This window comes from Ornithodoros turicata, chromosome 7 (genome assembly GCF_037126465.1).
Source record: "Ornithodoros turicata isolate Travis chromosome 7, ASM3712646v1, whole genome shotgun sequence".
Classification (NCBI taxonomy): Eukaryota; Metazoa; Arthropoda; class Arachnida; order Ixodida; family Argasidae; genus Ornithodoros; species Ornithodoros turicata.
In genome coordinates, this window is record NC_088207.1 from 58,332,983 (window position 1) to 58,348,901 (window position 15,919).

General features: G+C 46.3%; 2 protein-coding genes across 3 annotated transcripts in view; one reads left to right on the forward strand and one right to left on the reverse strand.

Annotated features, from left to right (window-relative positions):
• LOC135401734 (synaptotagmin-5-like) overlaps window positions 1–15,919 on the forward strand; it is a 188,761-nt gene that overhangs the window by 85,143 nt on the left and 87,699 nt on the right. The gene's annotated exons all lie outside the window — the stretch shown is intronic.
• LOC135400667 (copine-8-like) lies at window positions 13,699–15,384 on the reverse strand. Its single transcript, XM_064632497.1, has one exon. It carries the CDS (start codon window positions 15,382–15,384, stop codon window positions 13,699–13,701), a length of 1,686 nt encoding a protein of 561 aa, XP_064488567.1.

The window sequence follows — 15,919 nt, forward strand, 5'->3', positions numbered from 1 at the left end:
ACGTCGTAAGTATATGTACATATGTGATCGAGGCTGATGGGGAGAAAATCTCATTTGCTGACGATCCCAGTTGTAATTAACCCTCAACACGAGCTGAGTCCCAAAAGGCGTCCGTGATCTGTACACACGAGCTAGTCCAGAGAAGACGTCAACTTTGTTCACCCGGGATGCTCCTGACTCGGCAGATGTTCATTTCTGTCTGCTGGGTGGAATGTACATGCTTTTTAGACAACACTGTGTTACTTCGAAGTATTCGCCATTCCTGAGTTACGCAGTAGTAGAGATTAATCCTTGTCTATTCGTGTCACTGTCCAAGTGGGTGTGACCAATCGCAAGAAGCGATCACCACCGCAACTGTCAGCTTCCTGCGATTCGTTGTGTGCGTCGCAGACAGACTATCCCCTTTGTGCCGACGCCCACTTCTGTGCGGTCAACAACGTCGAGCCTATCCCACCATTACCCCCTTTGTGCCGGCTGTGCTGTCTGGGGTTTTTCCTGGGTGTTTTCTCAGACGCTGTCAGATATATGTCGGTACAGTTCCCTTAGAAGTCGACCCAGGACGCACATTCTCCCGGAGCGTTAAGTCGTGACGTTGCCCACATTTGTGAGGCCGACAACGGCGAGCTCTTTCATTAGCACCACCCCCTTTTGTGATTGGAGCACATTTCTGCGGAAATGAACTACGTGCGCATAATATATTCTGTCTACTTTTACTCCGCGTTGCTCCGCGAAACACACTACACGATGGCCAGGTTGAAAGAGGACAACAGTAAGTACACTGTTAAAACAGAACTTCACCGCATAGCACGCTCCTAGCCAACCATCATTCCGAATGATATCATTATGTGCATTGATTTGTTCAAAACAGGCAGGAGGCGCCTATCTGGGACAGATTATCTTGTCCCAGATTATCTTGTCCCAGATAGGCACCTCCCCCCTGTTTTGAACAAATCAGGACACAGAATGATATCATTCGGAATGACGGTTGGCTAGGAGCGTGCTATGCGGTGAAGTTCTGTTTTAACAGTGTAGTAGAAGACAGGACGAGGAACACTAGTATGCGTCCAGGGTCGACTTCAGGGGCAACTATATTATCAACATCCGCCTGGAAAATTCACCGGAAAGCTCAGGAACGCCCAACACTGCGCAGCCGATGCTGGACTTTGAATCGGGCACCATCCCAGTATTAGGCGCGACCCTGGAGCATCATTCATGCAGTGAGCGGACGCTATATCCTGTCGGTCATGGCGCTGGCGTCAGTAATGCGTATGTAATGTGCACGTTGAATCACCGTTTGTTCCAATGGCCCTTAAGATTCCCCGTTTGACAGCTGCATAAGCCCGCTGTCTTCTGTAGATCCGACAATGTTTTGAGTGCCAACTGGGAAAACCATTTTCCTGACCGTCATTGTTACCGCTGCTTGGAAGTTATTTTTCTCATCCTAACAACGACAAGACGGGCAGGATCAGTTCTTCTATTGTTTCGGTTTCATAAGCTCCATAACTGCTTTTCCCGTCCTCGTCATCTCATCCAATCAGACCGATTTCGCGCACCTACTTGAAGCAAGCAGAGAATAAAGGGCTCCAATGTCTGCCGATGAGCGTTTATTTGCTCTTGGACGTATTGCGTCGTTTCCGATTTTTCATTGGATATTTACGACGGAATCCTTTATGGCTCAACGCGGAAATCAAGCGCCTGTAAAGGTATTTGAGAGCCGTTTGAACGCGTTGTTTACAGCGTCAACGATCATTAAACTTTCATATGCGGTCGCTCGTATTTCGGAACTTTTTCCAAGAGGAAGCCCGAGGGGGGGGGGGGGGGGGGGCGTAGCGAGTTCATCGCGGGAAGGTTGAACGCATGTAGTGAGAGTTTATAATTTATATCGTACAGAGGAGAGATAGCAATGGAAAGGGGAACCGAGCGCTCTATTTTATTTATAACTTTAGTAATTCATTTAGAAAAACGAAACACACTCAAACACGAAGACGATGATATTTCGAACTCTACGACTACTGCTAGTTACTTCTACCTTGGGACTTCTTCTTCTGAAATATTTAGTTTGACGTATTCCCAAGATTCCACGTTCTGGGACATGCAAGAAAAGGTGTTTCCGGGGTGCAATGTTTTGTGTATCAATCGAACATTTATTTGACTTTCTCATATGTGCGTTTGACGAATCACAACGCCATTACATCGTAGATAGACTTATGTTATAAATGCACTTGTCTGACGATGTAAAACCACTAATTACTATTATTATCATGTTATGAACGTGATGCCCATCAATCTTAACGGAACCGCCCACAGACTCAGTTTTTTTATCTTTAGTCTGCAACGAAGTATTTGAAATGAGGCTACTATCAGCGTTATGCCTGCGATGGCTCTATTGGGCCGTTGACCGCTAAACGACGTTGTTACCCTGTACTTTGTAGCCCTAAATGGGTTGTATAACGCCGCACTCTACCCTTAGCGTAATTGAACGCCCCTCGTAAATTCGGGAGAGCTGTAATTCCTTCGGTTAGGCTTTGTAGCCGAGAACGTCTAAGAAAAAGATGGCGATATTTATGGTCCAGCATACGTTTCCCGCGTATATTTGCTCAACGGTGTTAATGACTTCCGTACGTGTTTTTGAAAGATACCAAAATGGCGCTCTTACATTAGTGGTTGTTGCAACAGACTGAGCATGGGTCAACCTTCAATCCCCAGGAGTTTCGTACTTTCAAACGGTTCGCCCAAAACAAGGCCAGCGTCTTAAAATTCGGCTGAACTCTGTACAGTCGAAACTCGTTAATACGACCACGGCCGTTCCCGCAGATTTTGGTCATATTAACGAACAGCACGTGTTACGAGTCGCACCTAGCCCTTTACGTAAGCTTCGAAAAGTAGAAAATTATGCAAACTGGCATAATGAGGCATTTTCAAAGAATGTGTAAGATTTTAGTTTTTGAAACAGTTGGATGAATACGTTTGCGTAGTGTAATTCTCAATCTAGACCCCTAGCTATGGGGTAGCGTTCCATGCACACCTAGAGTGGAAAACCGGCCCACTTCATCGTCAAAATATAATTGTTGTTGTCAATCTGACGCATATCGGCTTCTTCATTCCGGCAGTCAGCTCCGTTCATTTGCCCTTGTTCTCAGACATGTTTGATGAATGCCGTATGACTGCAGCAGCTCACTCTGACCATATGACCAAGGACGCTGCTCTTTTAGGCACTTCAGACAAGGGCATCATGAGTCACCTCGAAAGCGGGCCTGCGTTTTGGCCGTTATACTCGTAGGGCAGGGGAACCGACGGTTGATTGACCTACGGTCGTAGTAACGAGGGTAAAGCACACATGTTCGCCCCTAGTTGTGCTGAAAATAGCAGCCATTACCATATAAATGAAATGTCATATTAGCAAAATGTCATATTAAGGAAATGTCATATTAGCAAAATGTCATATTAAGGAAATGTCATAATAACGAACAAAAGTTACATGCGCAGGCCATTGGGAGGGAGCGGTTCCCGAGAAAAAGGGTCATAAAGCGGGAATGTCGTATTAACGAGTGCCATATTAACAGGTTCGACTGTATGTGACAGGGCTGGTATTTTAACATACCTACACACGTAGCTATATTCTTAAGTAAACGCGCAAAGCCATAAATTCTGTTTACATTACGAATCCCATTCTACCAACATGCGACGAACACGCGCCGTGCTCAATAGTTTTCATTCCCCATTTCTGCAAGAAAATGCTCAGATTTTTTTCCCACTGCACTCACGCTACGGAGATGAACACGATTGGAACTCCAGTGTGGAGTAGCGGGGGGGGGGGGGGTAATGTTGAAATTGGGTTGCCGTTATTGACCAAACCCGAGTGGGCATCGTCACGACTACAGCTCTGCTACGCACCGCTGCCTGCAAACGAATTAAAGGCTCTTCCTGTAAAGCGTGCTCTGCCACAGTAAGATTGTGTTTGCGGGGAAGCACGCTTTCCGACTGTGTTCATGTCTGTTTTCTTGCCCTTAGCAACGCAATAAATGCTTACGAACACAGAAAGCGACGAAGCCGCGGTAGAGCTCTGCGCATGCGCACGAAAGTCTTCGTGCCTTCGTAACAGCGGGTCTGCTCGTTGGTGGCACCTCTAAGGTCATGCTGAAGATTGTGAGGTGGGGGGTTCGAATCCTACCACGGGCTGAGCTGTCTGAGGCTTTCCCTGGAGGTTAACCTTCTCTGCTACTCTTTCCTGATGTCGTGTGGCGATCTTTCCCCGTCTGTACCTCCCTCATTGCGACAGTTGCTTCCCGGTGTCGATGCGGAATCTGAGTGCATTCGCTGCTGTTCCAAAAAGTGTTGCGGGCCTCGAGGAGTTCAAACTACGACTCTTCCCGGAGTTATATAACTTTCCGACCGATATCGGTAAACGACTTTCAACCGTGAGAGTGCAAACTTGTGCTTTGCAAGTAAGTAATAAATGTGTGGCGAGTGCACCACGTCCAACCATCTGGAAATAAAATTGGTGGCAGTTGAAGGAAAGAACCCACATTGCTGATTGCAAGGTCAGATACGCACCCCAATTACACCATGCTAGCTAACCTCTCTTGAATGTACCAAGCCACACCGGGAAACCACGGGGAAACGCACTCACCCTAGACACATTATCTCTTACATTGTTGCCACTCATTTCCACATTTACACTGACGAACACACTCGTGGCGAGAGGCATCCCTTTCATTCTCTTCAACTGTCATCGTGCAACTTTGTGTTGAGGCTTTGTGTTGTGTTCGTCCTTCGACGTTTAATTACCTCGTCCACTACAACGTCATCTGGACATATTATGAGTCAGGTTCGTTGGGAGCTCGAAACAACGCTCCTCCAGACTAATAGATGAAACTATCCAATCTAGTATGCAATATTTTAATTAGCCGCTATGTACGAAACTGTTGCGCAAACGTATGCGCTTCGCATGGCTCGGTACACCATAACACCACCGGGAAGCTGCTGCTTGTGACAGCTTCTTGCGAAAGGTCAAACTGCCGCGCTGTGCCACGGAATATTTTATTATCTTACCTGGCTTTATTGGCTTACTCTGCTATGCCTGACAAATAACCCTCGCTGCAAGCAAGCTGACGTCCCGTTTGGCTGACCTTTTCTCACTTTTTCTTTGTTGTAATAAATATATCCCCCCTCGCTGCACCCGGGGTATCCGCCATTTCCTAAAATGTTAACGGAGCATGCGCGAGACGGTGGCGCATCCTATCGAGACTTCGGCGAAACACTTTGGTTGTCATTCGTCGTCTGCCATCACTTATGCACATGGTATCGGGTTGCACATTTTTTGCTGTAAGGGGCAACATTTTGTGAACCTATGGTGCGGAAGACTTTTCGATAAAGATTTTAGTAGCATGTTCGTTCACCAGTTGCAAAGCAAAGTACAACAAGAAGGATAATTTTGGCTTTCTTCGGTTTCCGGGCAAACGACTGAACCTACAGCAGCAGAAGAAGTCCAGTATTTGCTCACTGCTGGGGCACAGAACACAGGTAATAACCTTGTTCCGGCCTGTGGGGACAGATAAGTATCCCCCAGGTACGATGTTGCATCCTGGACGCTCCAGTTAGGCCTTTATGACAAACAGAGACACACACGCACGTGGTTTTAGTTCACGCCATGATTGACAACCATTCTATTTCGCCAGTTAGCCGCGCGGTGTGGCATGCTCTTTCTGAAAAGGCGGATTGTCACGCGCGGTGATGATGATGATGATGTTACGCTCTGGGGGAATGTACGTCCTGGGCCTACTTCTAAGGGAACTGTGCCGACATATGTCTGACAGCGTCTGAGGAAAATCTCGGAAAAAAAACGGAGCAAAAAAAAAAAAAAAACAGCACAGCCGACGCCGGGGTTTGATTCATTCGGGGGTTGAGGCTCTCAACATACACACGTGATTGTGGCCATGGACATAAATTGTCACCCACGAGCGTTCTCTGTTGTATCCATTGGAATGCGAACGGTTATGTTTTCGATACCAACACATTCTATACATCTACTGAAATTCCTTACTGTCTACAACGGGGTTCTCCTCACGTCTTAACGTAACATCTGTATCTCCGGAATAAACGGATGCTAAAATGCTCTTTTGTTCTCTCCACTATTCGAGACAGATAAAATCTTGTCCCTGGATTACCAACCTTCCCGCACCACACTCTCCGGGTCTCTTAATCAGCTGGACTCTCGCCCCATTCCCCTCTCTCTCAAAATTGCTTGGTCCCTGGCCAAATCCAGCCCACCAACGCTCTCCACTCACGCTCTCCACTCCACTAATTAGGGTGCACTGCAGTTCTAGGCTTTTTCTGTTTGCAGACACCACAATAAAGTATGTGTGTATGTAAAAGTATGTATGTATGTAAAGCTCTTTTAACATTTTTGGACACCCTAGGACTTCCATCCTTATTGTGACGCGGTTCATTATTTCGTTCCCCCACATCACCACCAGCAATGGGGTAGAGAACTCCCCATTCATCATCTCAAAATGAAGTTGTTCTTGTCTGCCATTACTTCCCGATAAACCCTTCGTCAGCTTTCCACGTCAAGACAAACCCTCATGTTAGGACGAGATCAAAGTATATGCAAACAGTACATTATGAGTACTCTGATGCTTACAGATGAACGGCATGCCCGTCAGTCCTCCGCATCCGAAACGAGGAAAGCAGCGGTGATTACGGAACGCTCTCCCCGTGGATGTTAGGAAAAAGAAACAAAAACACTCACTTGTTTTCTCCGTCAGCACGGAAATATCTGACGCAACGTGGACAGAGTTTGCATACAGAGCACAGCCCGACAGAATTTGAATGAGGCTCAACGTTCAATCTTCGTAACCGCAGGAACACACAAGCCCACGCTCCTAAGCCCCAGAAGGGTTGAGGAAATATGCAGACTTTACGCGTTCGAGGTTTAGTCAGTGATGAACGACGGGTAATGAGAGAGCACGTATTTATGCTCGTGTATAAGCGCGTACATATGCAAATGTTGTTGCAGATGAGTTTTTTGGTTTGCGTCGGATTTCCCAGTGTAGATGCACATTGCAAAATAGCGAAACACGCTCGGTAACATATTCCATCATACGCAAGAATCCCGGAAGGCTTGTCTTGGCTATGGCCTCAGCTACTTCAGCTTTATCAACAACGTTTCAAGTAGCAGAACGCGCGATCGAATAACTTTTGATGATTAAGATCAAACAACACCGTCCGGATGATGGGTTTATTGCGGGGGAATCGAAGGAGGTTAATTCTACTTTATATTTCTCTTTCTCGTACACGCAAGTACTTGTACATTATGTAAAGGTATTAGGATATAAGTCGCTAAAGTCGCAAGAGATCCACTTGCATAGGGCGTGGAATACAAATAGCGACTTTTCTTTCATCTCACATCACAGTCGTCTCGCGACGTAAAGCCCCGAATTATTATTCATCTCAGTCAGATGGCGTCATTTCCGGCGGTGACCTCCATTCGGTTTGCTCTTCCTTCTAGCAGGTTATCACTTATTTTGCAGTTAAGCCTACTATTGCCGTTTTAAATGAAATTGTCGCGTGAAAGAGGCAGGAGGAGTGTTAAGTTTTATCCTGGGCGAGCTAGCGGTCGTAATTTAGCGATAGTTGCTAAGAATACGAAGACTTCAGCACCTTTACTGTAACTCGATCAGCTCCAATTTATTGTCTGTGGTGTCATCGTCATGCTAAAGAGTAGGCCAAATAGAGCTCTATCATTATCTCCCTACGTCTCCCCCATTCTTGGGCTTCCTCGAATGCATGAGGGCAACATACTTCAGTGAAGCCCAGATGTATCGCTTTACGTACGAAGAAATCGAAGAAACGAAAGATGGCTTAACGGGAAATCTACTCAGCTTTCTGTGCACGTTCCATTCTTCATCTCGCTGTTTTCTTCTAGGGTTGGAATCGTGCAAAAGTGCATCTCCTTGTTTCATCCCCTGCTCGTCCTTTTTTTATAGCTATTTCCCCAAAGGCAAACTATATTTGGTCAACACGGGCAAATAAATGGCTTCCGATACTGAGATTTCGCCGCGTAGGTGGGGGCAATAAAAGGGCGCCACCATTCCTGCTATAGCTGGCTGCTACATAGGGCCAAAAATACACCAGAAGAAATGCGTGAGTCTCGCAGAAATGCCGTGTTCCTGTCTTGGCTTCTTATCTTAAGTTTCACATGCCACGTTCCTATGGCGCTGTGCGCGGTGAAAGTATGGTTTTCGTTATTATTATTATTATTACTACTATTATTGATGATGATGAATAAAATGTAATGCAATGAAAAATGAAATTATTATTATTATTATTACACTAGTTTATTTCTATTTGGTACTTTTTGAATATACAGCGTATGTGTTTCTTTTCTTCTTTTTTTTTTTCGGGTCAGGCACCGGAAAATTCACTCTAGACAACACGTGCTTGATGATTCTACAGATTTTAAAAAATCGTGCTTCCCCGACAGTAGAAAAAAGAAAGAGAGAGCTGACAAAACGTTAGGTAACGGTACCGAATATCCGAAGTCATTTAGAAAAGTTTTGCTCGGCCTATAATGGTTATTTTCCAATGTCGCAGTAATTCACTTTCGAGTTAACTGAAACAGACGATTACACAATTGTTGATGGAGCAATTAAACAAACGGCGTAGGTTGATTAAAAATTTAGTATGTGACACCAAACATCAAAAATCATTCAGAAAAGACTTCGGAATTGTAAACTCACTGACCTTCAGAGAGACGCAGATTACCGAGTTATTACTCGAATTACCCAGTTTAGCCAGTTGTTGCAATGGAGGCACTCCGATGTGAACAAGACTGAAGGATTTGAAGAGCCTCTTTAGGCTGCTTATGAAAGACACGAGAACCTTCTGGTTTGTTTATGCTTCTCTGTACGTATTCATAAAACATAAATGACATGTATACCTTAACTCCTACAAGTTAAGTCCGCCGACATACCCGAATATGGCTGTGATTGGCGTACTGGAGCGCATAACGCCTTCGAGGCACAGCGTTAGGCGCCAGCATGCTTCAAACTGTTGCTTGTGCACTGATCACGTTGCGAAACATATTCGTCGGAGACGGCGAACGTAAAGCGCATTTGCACGCTTTAAACGCGCAAAATACTCGCGCTAGCGAAAACATGTGAATCTGCTTTCCCGTCTGCGTGGCATCCACCATCTTCTCGTATGCAACACTCTCAATATGCGATCATTGATTATTCAACGTGTAGTGATGTCTCCCTTTCCATTTTGACTGGGGTAGCAAGTCATAAAGTTATGGCTGAATCTTCGGAAACACATATCAAGAAGACGACTGGCGGTTGGAGTTGGAGTTAGGAAAGAAAAATATGGAGATGGTGGCTCCTACTAGCCTGTGCTAATGACACCCATAATTTCATCCCTAAGCTTTGTATTTAGTCATTTTAATTCCATACTTCAATAAACAATAAACAATACTAAACACAGGAGCCGGCTACTCCAAAACACTTGAAAAAAGAAAAAACATTAGGTCTAAAAAGTGTAGATGCGTAAGAGTGGCAGTGTGTAATACCAGTGTGTTTGTTTTGGCGCGCGCCGAAGGTGGTTCGCTGCAGAGCCGCAAGGATACTACGTCTTCTTCTTCTTCTTCATCTAACTGGATGGTGTCTGGAGCTATGTGGTCTCCCTGGTGGGCACCTGCAGCTCCATTTCTTTTAAGCTCCAGCGTAGCGTGAAGATGTGTCTTGAACGTGCGACGCTCTGCCATGAGGTCATCGTTTCCTTCATTCTCTCATTTTCACATCAGGCTTAATAGGGGTTGACGATACTGCTGTCTTTTAAAAATGCGCAGAGGGCTTTCATTACTTTCACTTGTTGCTGTTTGCAGCGCCAGTAACCAAATAGTTTGCAGAAGCTGAAAGACGACGCGAATGTGAAAGAGGTCAATTCCTGCCGCTGTCTAGCTTTTTTTTAACAACTGCCACTTTTTAGAACTTTCGCGTTATTCGTTGCGCACATTTCACGTTCGCCTGTGCAAGTGCAGCTTGCGCCTCTTGCAAATTTTAGTAGAAGGAAATGGCAAACTGCAAGTGAGACACGAGCCAAAGAAAGGTAATTGAATTAGGCAGCCGGGGCATTATCATCTAATCTTGCTTCTGTCTTTCCTGCGCAAGGGTAAGACAGAGCAGACAAGAAACCCGTCGGGCAGATTCAGCGCAAAAATCAAGCACTTGCTAGGTATGCACAAAAGGATCATCGCGAAGGAACCGGTTCTGTAATGAATGGCCCATTGTTTCTTAACCTTACAAAGGACGCAACATAGGAATATGCAGCGGTGCATGCACTAACTACACACATGCACTACTAGCTACAGTTGCGTGCACTGTCACAGCAATATTTCACAACTCCGTGTGTGTGTTAAGAGGAGTCTAAATTAAGTAGATTTTACGTAGATCTATACAGCGCGTTACACAGAATTTGCAACTTATTTTGTTTTTACGAATTATTTCTTGGAGTTTGGAATGTTCTAGCGCAAGGATATCAGAAACATTTCTTGCGTAAGGTATTGTGCTACGAAACTCTTTCTATAGGACAACAACGTGCTTCGTCGCTTAGAAACACTGTCAAAGCACTTTCGGGCACTGACTCAGATCAACTATTATTTTTTTATCAGATCAACTATTACTAATTTTATTAGGTTCAACCCTAGCTTTATAGGACGCACCAGGTGGCCAAAAACTTACTGCCGAAGATGCATCTACTAAGTCGCTTCTACTGCGTAGGAGCCAATTTTCTTATAGTGGTGGGTATATTCCGTATAGGTTGTTCAAACGCTAAACAAATAAGAGACAAACAACGACAATTGGGGACCTTTGGTGAGAATCCTCCACAGAACAGCAAAGTAAGAAAAGGCCGGCTACAAACGATATCGTGAGTGTCGCTCAGATGTTGCAGCTTTCTACGGTCGCACGACGACGTCATGAACTGTATTCTCGAAGCCATCCAAGTTGGGAATTTCCTGTCTCATGAAGTTGGTCGCAGGAGACACGGAGCGCGAGAGTACGCGTGGTTGCTATAGGAACGATGACGAAGAACACAGCCTTCCAGTAAAAGTGGCCCTTTCAGACGTACTTTGTCGTACAACACACACACAGCATTTCGTAAGCAATGGTGGGGATAGAAGTTGCATAAGCGCGTTCCACGCGTGAGAGGAAACTATATGGAAGCTCTTGTCGAGGAGTACCGAGCAAACAAATGTGCCATAAACGACCCCTAGCGATGGATCGCAAGCTTGCGTTGCAAAAGAGAAATCATGGACTCTCATTACAGATAACCTGTTCGGCTGTCCTGAATTACAAACCGTTTTTTTTTTTTTGTATCCCGTGTTTGCGCCGCGAAGCAACTGTGGCCATGAGCGGCACAAACTGTTCGAAATAAAGAATAGTATTGACTAGAAAAGGTTGAAATGCTAGGCACGAAATAATACGAACACAAACTAAAACTTGAAATAACTCAGGAAAAAGATGCTGGCGACAGGAATACAACCTATAGACCCTCCGATTCATGGCATGAACATCTTTTTTTCCTGGTTTATTTGAAGGCTTATGTGTCTGTGTCGTTCATGTTTGCCTCGGCTAATTTTCGTTGTTTAAATTTTTTTTTCCCGGATAATATATCCTGTGAAATGATCAGTAAATGCTGTCACAATACTGTCACACGCATATTCATTCACAAGGAGCACGCAGGAGCAAGGGCGTTCACCTTACTTGCATTCGTGCCGGCATGAAACATCTAATGCAGTCGAGTTATCCCACTACTGGTCTGCAGGTATCTATTATATTACAATTCCGATGTGGTCACTTACCCATTCAACGCCTTTCCTCGTTTATTTGTTTGCATTTCTTTTTAAAGGAATTTCGAGTCAAACATTCGTCTAGCCAATCTTTCATTTCTCATAATATACATACATATACTCCCTCCTTTCCCATGTGTCCGAACAATAAAAACCTTATCGCGTGAACTTCCAAATGTTTACTGTGATCTCCTTCCTCCACTCATCTGAGGAAGAGCTCCGAAACGTCATTTTTGCTTTCATTCCACCTCTATTCTTTCTCTCTCCCCCTTTTTCAACTCTAAGAAGATGCCACTATGGCTTCCCCAACAACCTCATATCTCAACAACCTCATGACCACTCGCCTGCGTTTTTTATGCGTGTGACGTGTGCCCTCTTGCTATATTTGAGTAGCGACCGAACTCAACACGGTGAAAGAACGCAAAGAAAAACAGCCTAGCAGTACTGGGGAAAACCGGTTGCCGCAGCAACAAGCCATCATCCTTGAAGGGCTTTTGTGTACGCGGTTGTTATCAAAGACAGGATAATCCTCCCTAAGAAGTCTTATGCCTGTCCAGCAAATGTCGTGCGGGTGTTACTGAAAACAGGCTATACGTGTGTCGCTGTCATGTGTTAATCGTGCCACACTGCAGAGCCGCTTCCAAGGAAGGCATCGGTTACCGGTTACTCAGCATGCACTAATGCGCGCTCAAAGGGGCTTTGACACTTTGATAGACGCACGCACTTTACCGCAAGCGAGATTATTGAGAGTTTTTTTTTTCTACCTGTCGTAGTCGACGAGAGAGATACCCCGTTTCTGCGCAGTGGAGAGGATGATGTTTGGAGAAACCACGTGATGAAGAAACCACGTCCAGTCACAAGCCAGCAATAAGGGGATATTCGTAGACCGGCACGAGTCCACAGAAGAAGCCTCGTGCGCCTCACCTTGAAATGTTGCCCCCTTATTTGGGAGAGGGACCAATGAGGTCGGGACAATAGGGGAATGAGGGAAGCTGGAGAGCTGCGCATACACCTGGACTTAGGGTGCATGAATACCAGCTCCCTCTGAGGTAGCTAGTATTCAGGCACACTAGCTGTGGTCTACTTGCATAGCACATTCTGGCGTCAAGGTCTGACGTCAGAGTTGCCAGAGCGTCGGTTGTTCCCATTGGTTCTCGAAAGCACGTGACCTCGCTCCCGGTCGCCGCACTGGCGGGGATGCCTGCCGCGATGCCGGAGCCGCAGTGCGTTGCTGTGCGTTGGAATGCGGGTTCACATAGATGCATATAGCCGTCTTGTACATTTATCCGGCCTAACTTCGGGCGAAGTGTCACAACCAGGAAACTGAAAGATGCCAACCGAAACCCTTTGTAAAGCAACGCCTGTGCAAACGTGCGAGTGCTGTGTGTGTGTGTGCGTGCTGTGCGCAAAAGTACTGCAGATTTATGTACAGCTGGTTAATCTGCACGTAAATCTACTGCAGTACTTTTGTGCACAGCACACAGGCACAATGCAGGCTCTGCAAGGACGGGTGTTAGTAAAGCAGGTGCCGGATCAATGAATTTCGTCGACAGCAAAGACGCTTTACGGAAAATCACCTGTACAGGAGCCTATTTATATCCTCGTTAACAAAGATTAGAATGAGTCCGGAAGCCGAGGGGACTTAATTACGACTGCATCCTCCCAACACGACACCGCACACGGAAGTACTTATCACTACACCTAACGTCGCTGTCTGTTACCTGTCTCGTCTGCAGCTGCTTTCCTAACACAGATACACTTGATGGCGTTAAAGTTGTCAGATAATCGCTCAAAGCCTTGCTCATTGCTGTGTTGCAACGTATTGCAGAATATAACACTCCCTTCCTGGATTAAGCTGACAGACAGGACTTTTTATTGCGCAATATCTTCCCTGAGCGAGAAGGTGGACGCACCGGTACAGCTGTGTCTCCAACAGGAGGCTTTTTCTCCTTCGGCTTAATGTCATTCAAAGCTAAAAACTGCATCACGTGATCAGGCACATCACAAAGGGCGTCCTTCGGCAAGTCATGTAGTCGTTTCGACGACATGTAGTCCTTCATGGCCACAGTGCTGACAAAGTCGCGTTCAGCGGTTGTCCTGGACTGCGTCCTTTGCCTCAGTTTCTTCGCTTCTATCTCTTTGAAGAATGGGAGCTCGTTGTCGCCGATACCGACAAAGATAACTGACATCGGAGCCGATGAGGCACCGACAAGTGTGTCCAATGTTGATAAGGTGTAATCCAGTTTACCGTCCGTGAATACTAAAACGACGTAGTACTTGAGCGGGTCTGAAGCGTCCCTAGCCAGCTTGGCCGCATAGTTAAGAGCTGGTGAAAGTTCAGACGGCTCTGCTGGCTCCAGTTGCGGTACCTTCGTCCTGTAGGCCTCTAGTAGACCTTTAACTCCACGACATCGAACGCTATCAGCACCATTCAGAAAGATGAGGCTTTCGTTCATAAAATTTGGCGGGACTTTGGCTCCGAATCCTACCAATGGAATCATCTGCTGTTCGTCGTATTGCTGAATGACGTCGCTGAACGCCCGAATGGCGTTCTCATACAGGTTATACCTGTTCGGTTTGCCCCTCAACGTATGCATAGTTCCGTTGGACGAGCTGACATCCACGATAACCGCGAAGTTGAACTGGAAGTCTCCATTCATGTAGTCGAGGAAGAACCACGGAAAATCTCTGTACCGCAAAAGTTGAACCAGCATCGGTTCTTTATCGGATTCTTCCTTCTCCTTGACTGTTTCTTGAACGGCGAATGTGAGGCCTCCTTCGGCGCCGGACGCCAGCTGTCTCACAGACGTCCAGAATTTTCCCAGCACTTTTCGCTCGCCAGAAAATGAAACGTCTAAGACGCGTATTTCGACGGCTTCGTTCGGGTTGTTCCCGCCCAGCTTTTCCTTGTTTACAACGAGGGGCTTCCACGTGGGATTCGCGTTGTTGTTGACGACCTCCGTCGTGTACATCAGGGTTGCGCGACCTCCTTTCTCCACCTTCCACAACTCCAACATGGGGTCTGCAGTCTTGAACACTTCCTTCAAGGGCACACTGGTCCCCGAAAACTCGAGCACAGAGTAACCCGTAGGCAAATTCGTCGCCGTCGGTACAATAGTGAGCGTACCGACCTGCTTGTTTTCGTCTTCGTTGAACAGCTTCATCCTGAATTGAGAACTTAGGCAAACGACCACGTCCAGCGGCGTGCATTCGGCTCTGCCTAGAAATTCTGGTCCCCTAGCGCCCTTGTACTGACAGTACACTTCGAACCTGAGGATTTGAGTTTCGCCGAAGCGGTAGACTGTCCTGAAGTGCGCCCCTGGACTCGTTCCGCCACCGCTGCTGCCGTTGGAGCGACTTTCCTCGCAGAACTCCGCCGTCCCTGCGGCGCGGACCAGAAATACGATTACGATGTCCTTTCGGGGTCTGGCGGGCGTCTCCTTAAGTCCGCCGCACGTGACAGCGAGGTCCAGGACGATTCCTGAGCTGTCGTCGACGTCGTGGCTGCCTTCTGGCATCGACTGATCGCGCTCCATGTTAGGTTCTTAAGAGGTCTTGAAAGGATGAACCCAACAGCTAGCCCGAGAATCGAAATGCTGCTTCTTCTCCTTCGTCTTCCTCCGCAGTGGCGCATAGCACGGGGCAAATGCTGGAACGGTGTGGGCTGCACGCGGATGTTGTGCTTCTTCTTCTTCTTGGTCGTTTGTGTTTGTTTGTTTGTTCTGTCAACGGATAGCCATCAGACTTGGTTGACGCATATTGGACGCAATTACATAAAGAATACTTTATTGCTCGTAATTATGTATAACTTGAAAATCGCCTCCCATTTTTTGTGTGCCGTCTAAACCGCTGCGACATCGGAGACACTTTATCTGCATATCTTGTAGGTATTGATTACTGTTATTTACTATTGATTTTAATTAAGTTCGAACAGTCGCAATGTAATTGAGATGAAGTCGTCCCAGGACTCACGATTGCCCCAGAGTCAACATGCCCGTTTATCTGCAGGCAGAATTTGCAACGAAGCTGCAAACGGGGGACTTTCCTTTTGATGAGCCAGAGAGCTCAGGT

Excerpts from the sequence above, each read along its gene's own strand:
- LOC135400667 (XM_064632497.1), bottom strand. The coding sequence starts at position 15,384 with ATGGAGCGCGATCAGTCGATGCCAGAAGGCAGCCACGACGTCGACGAC.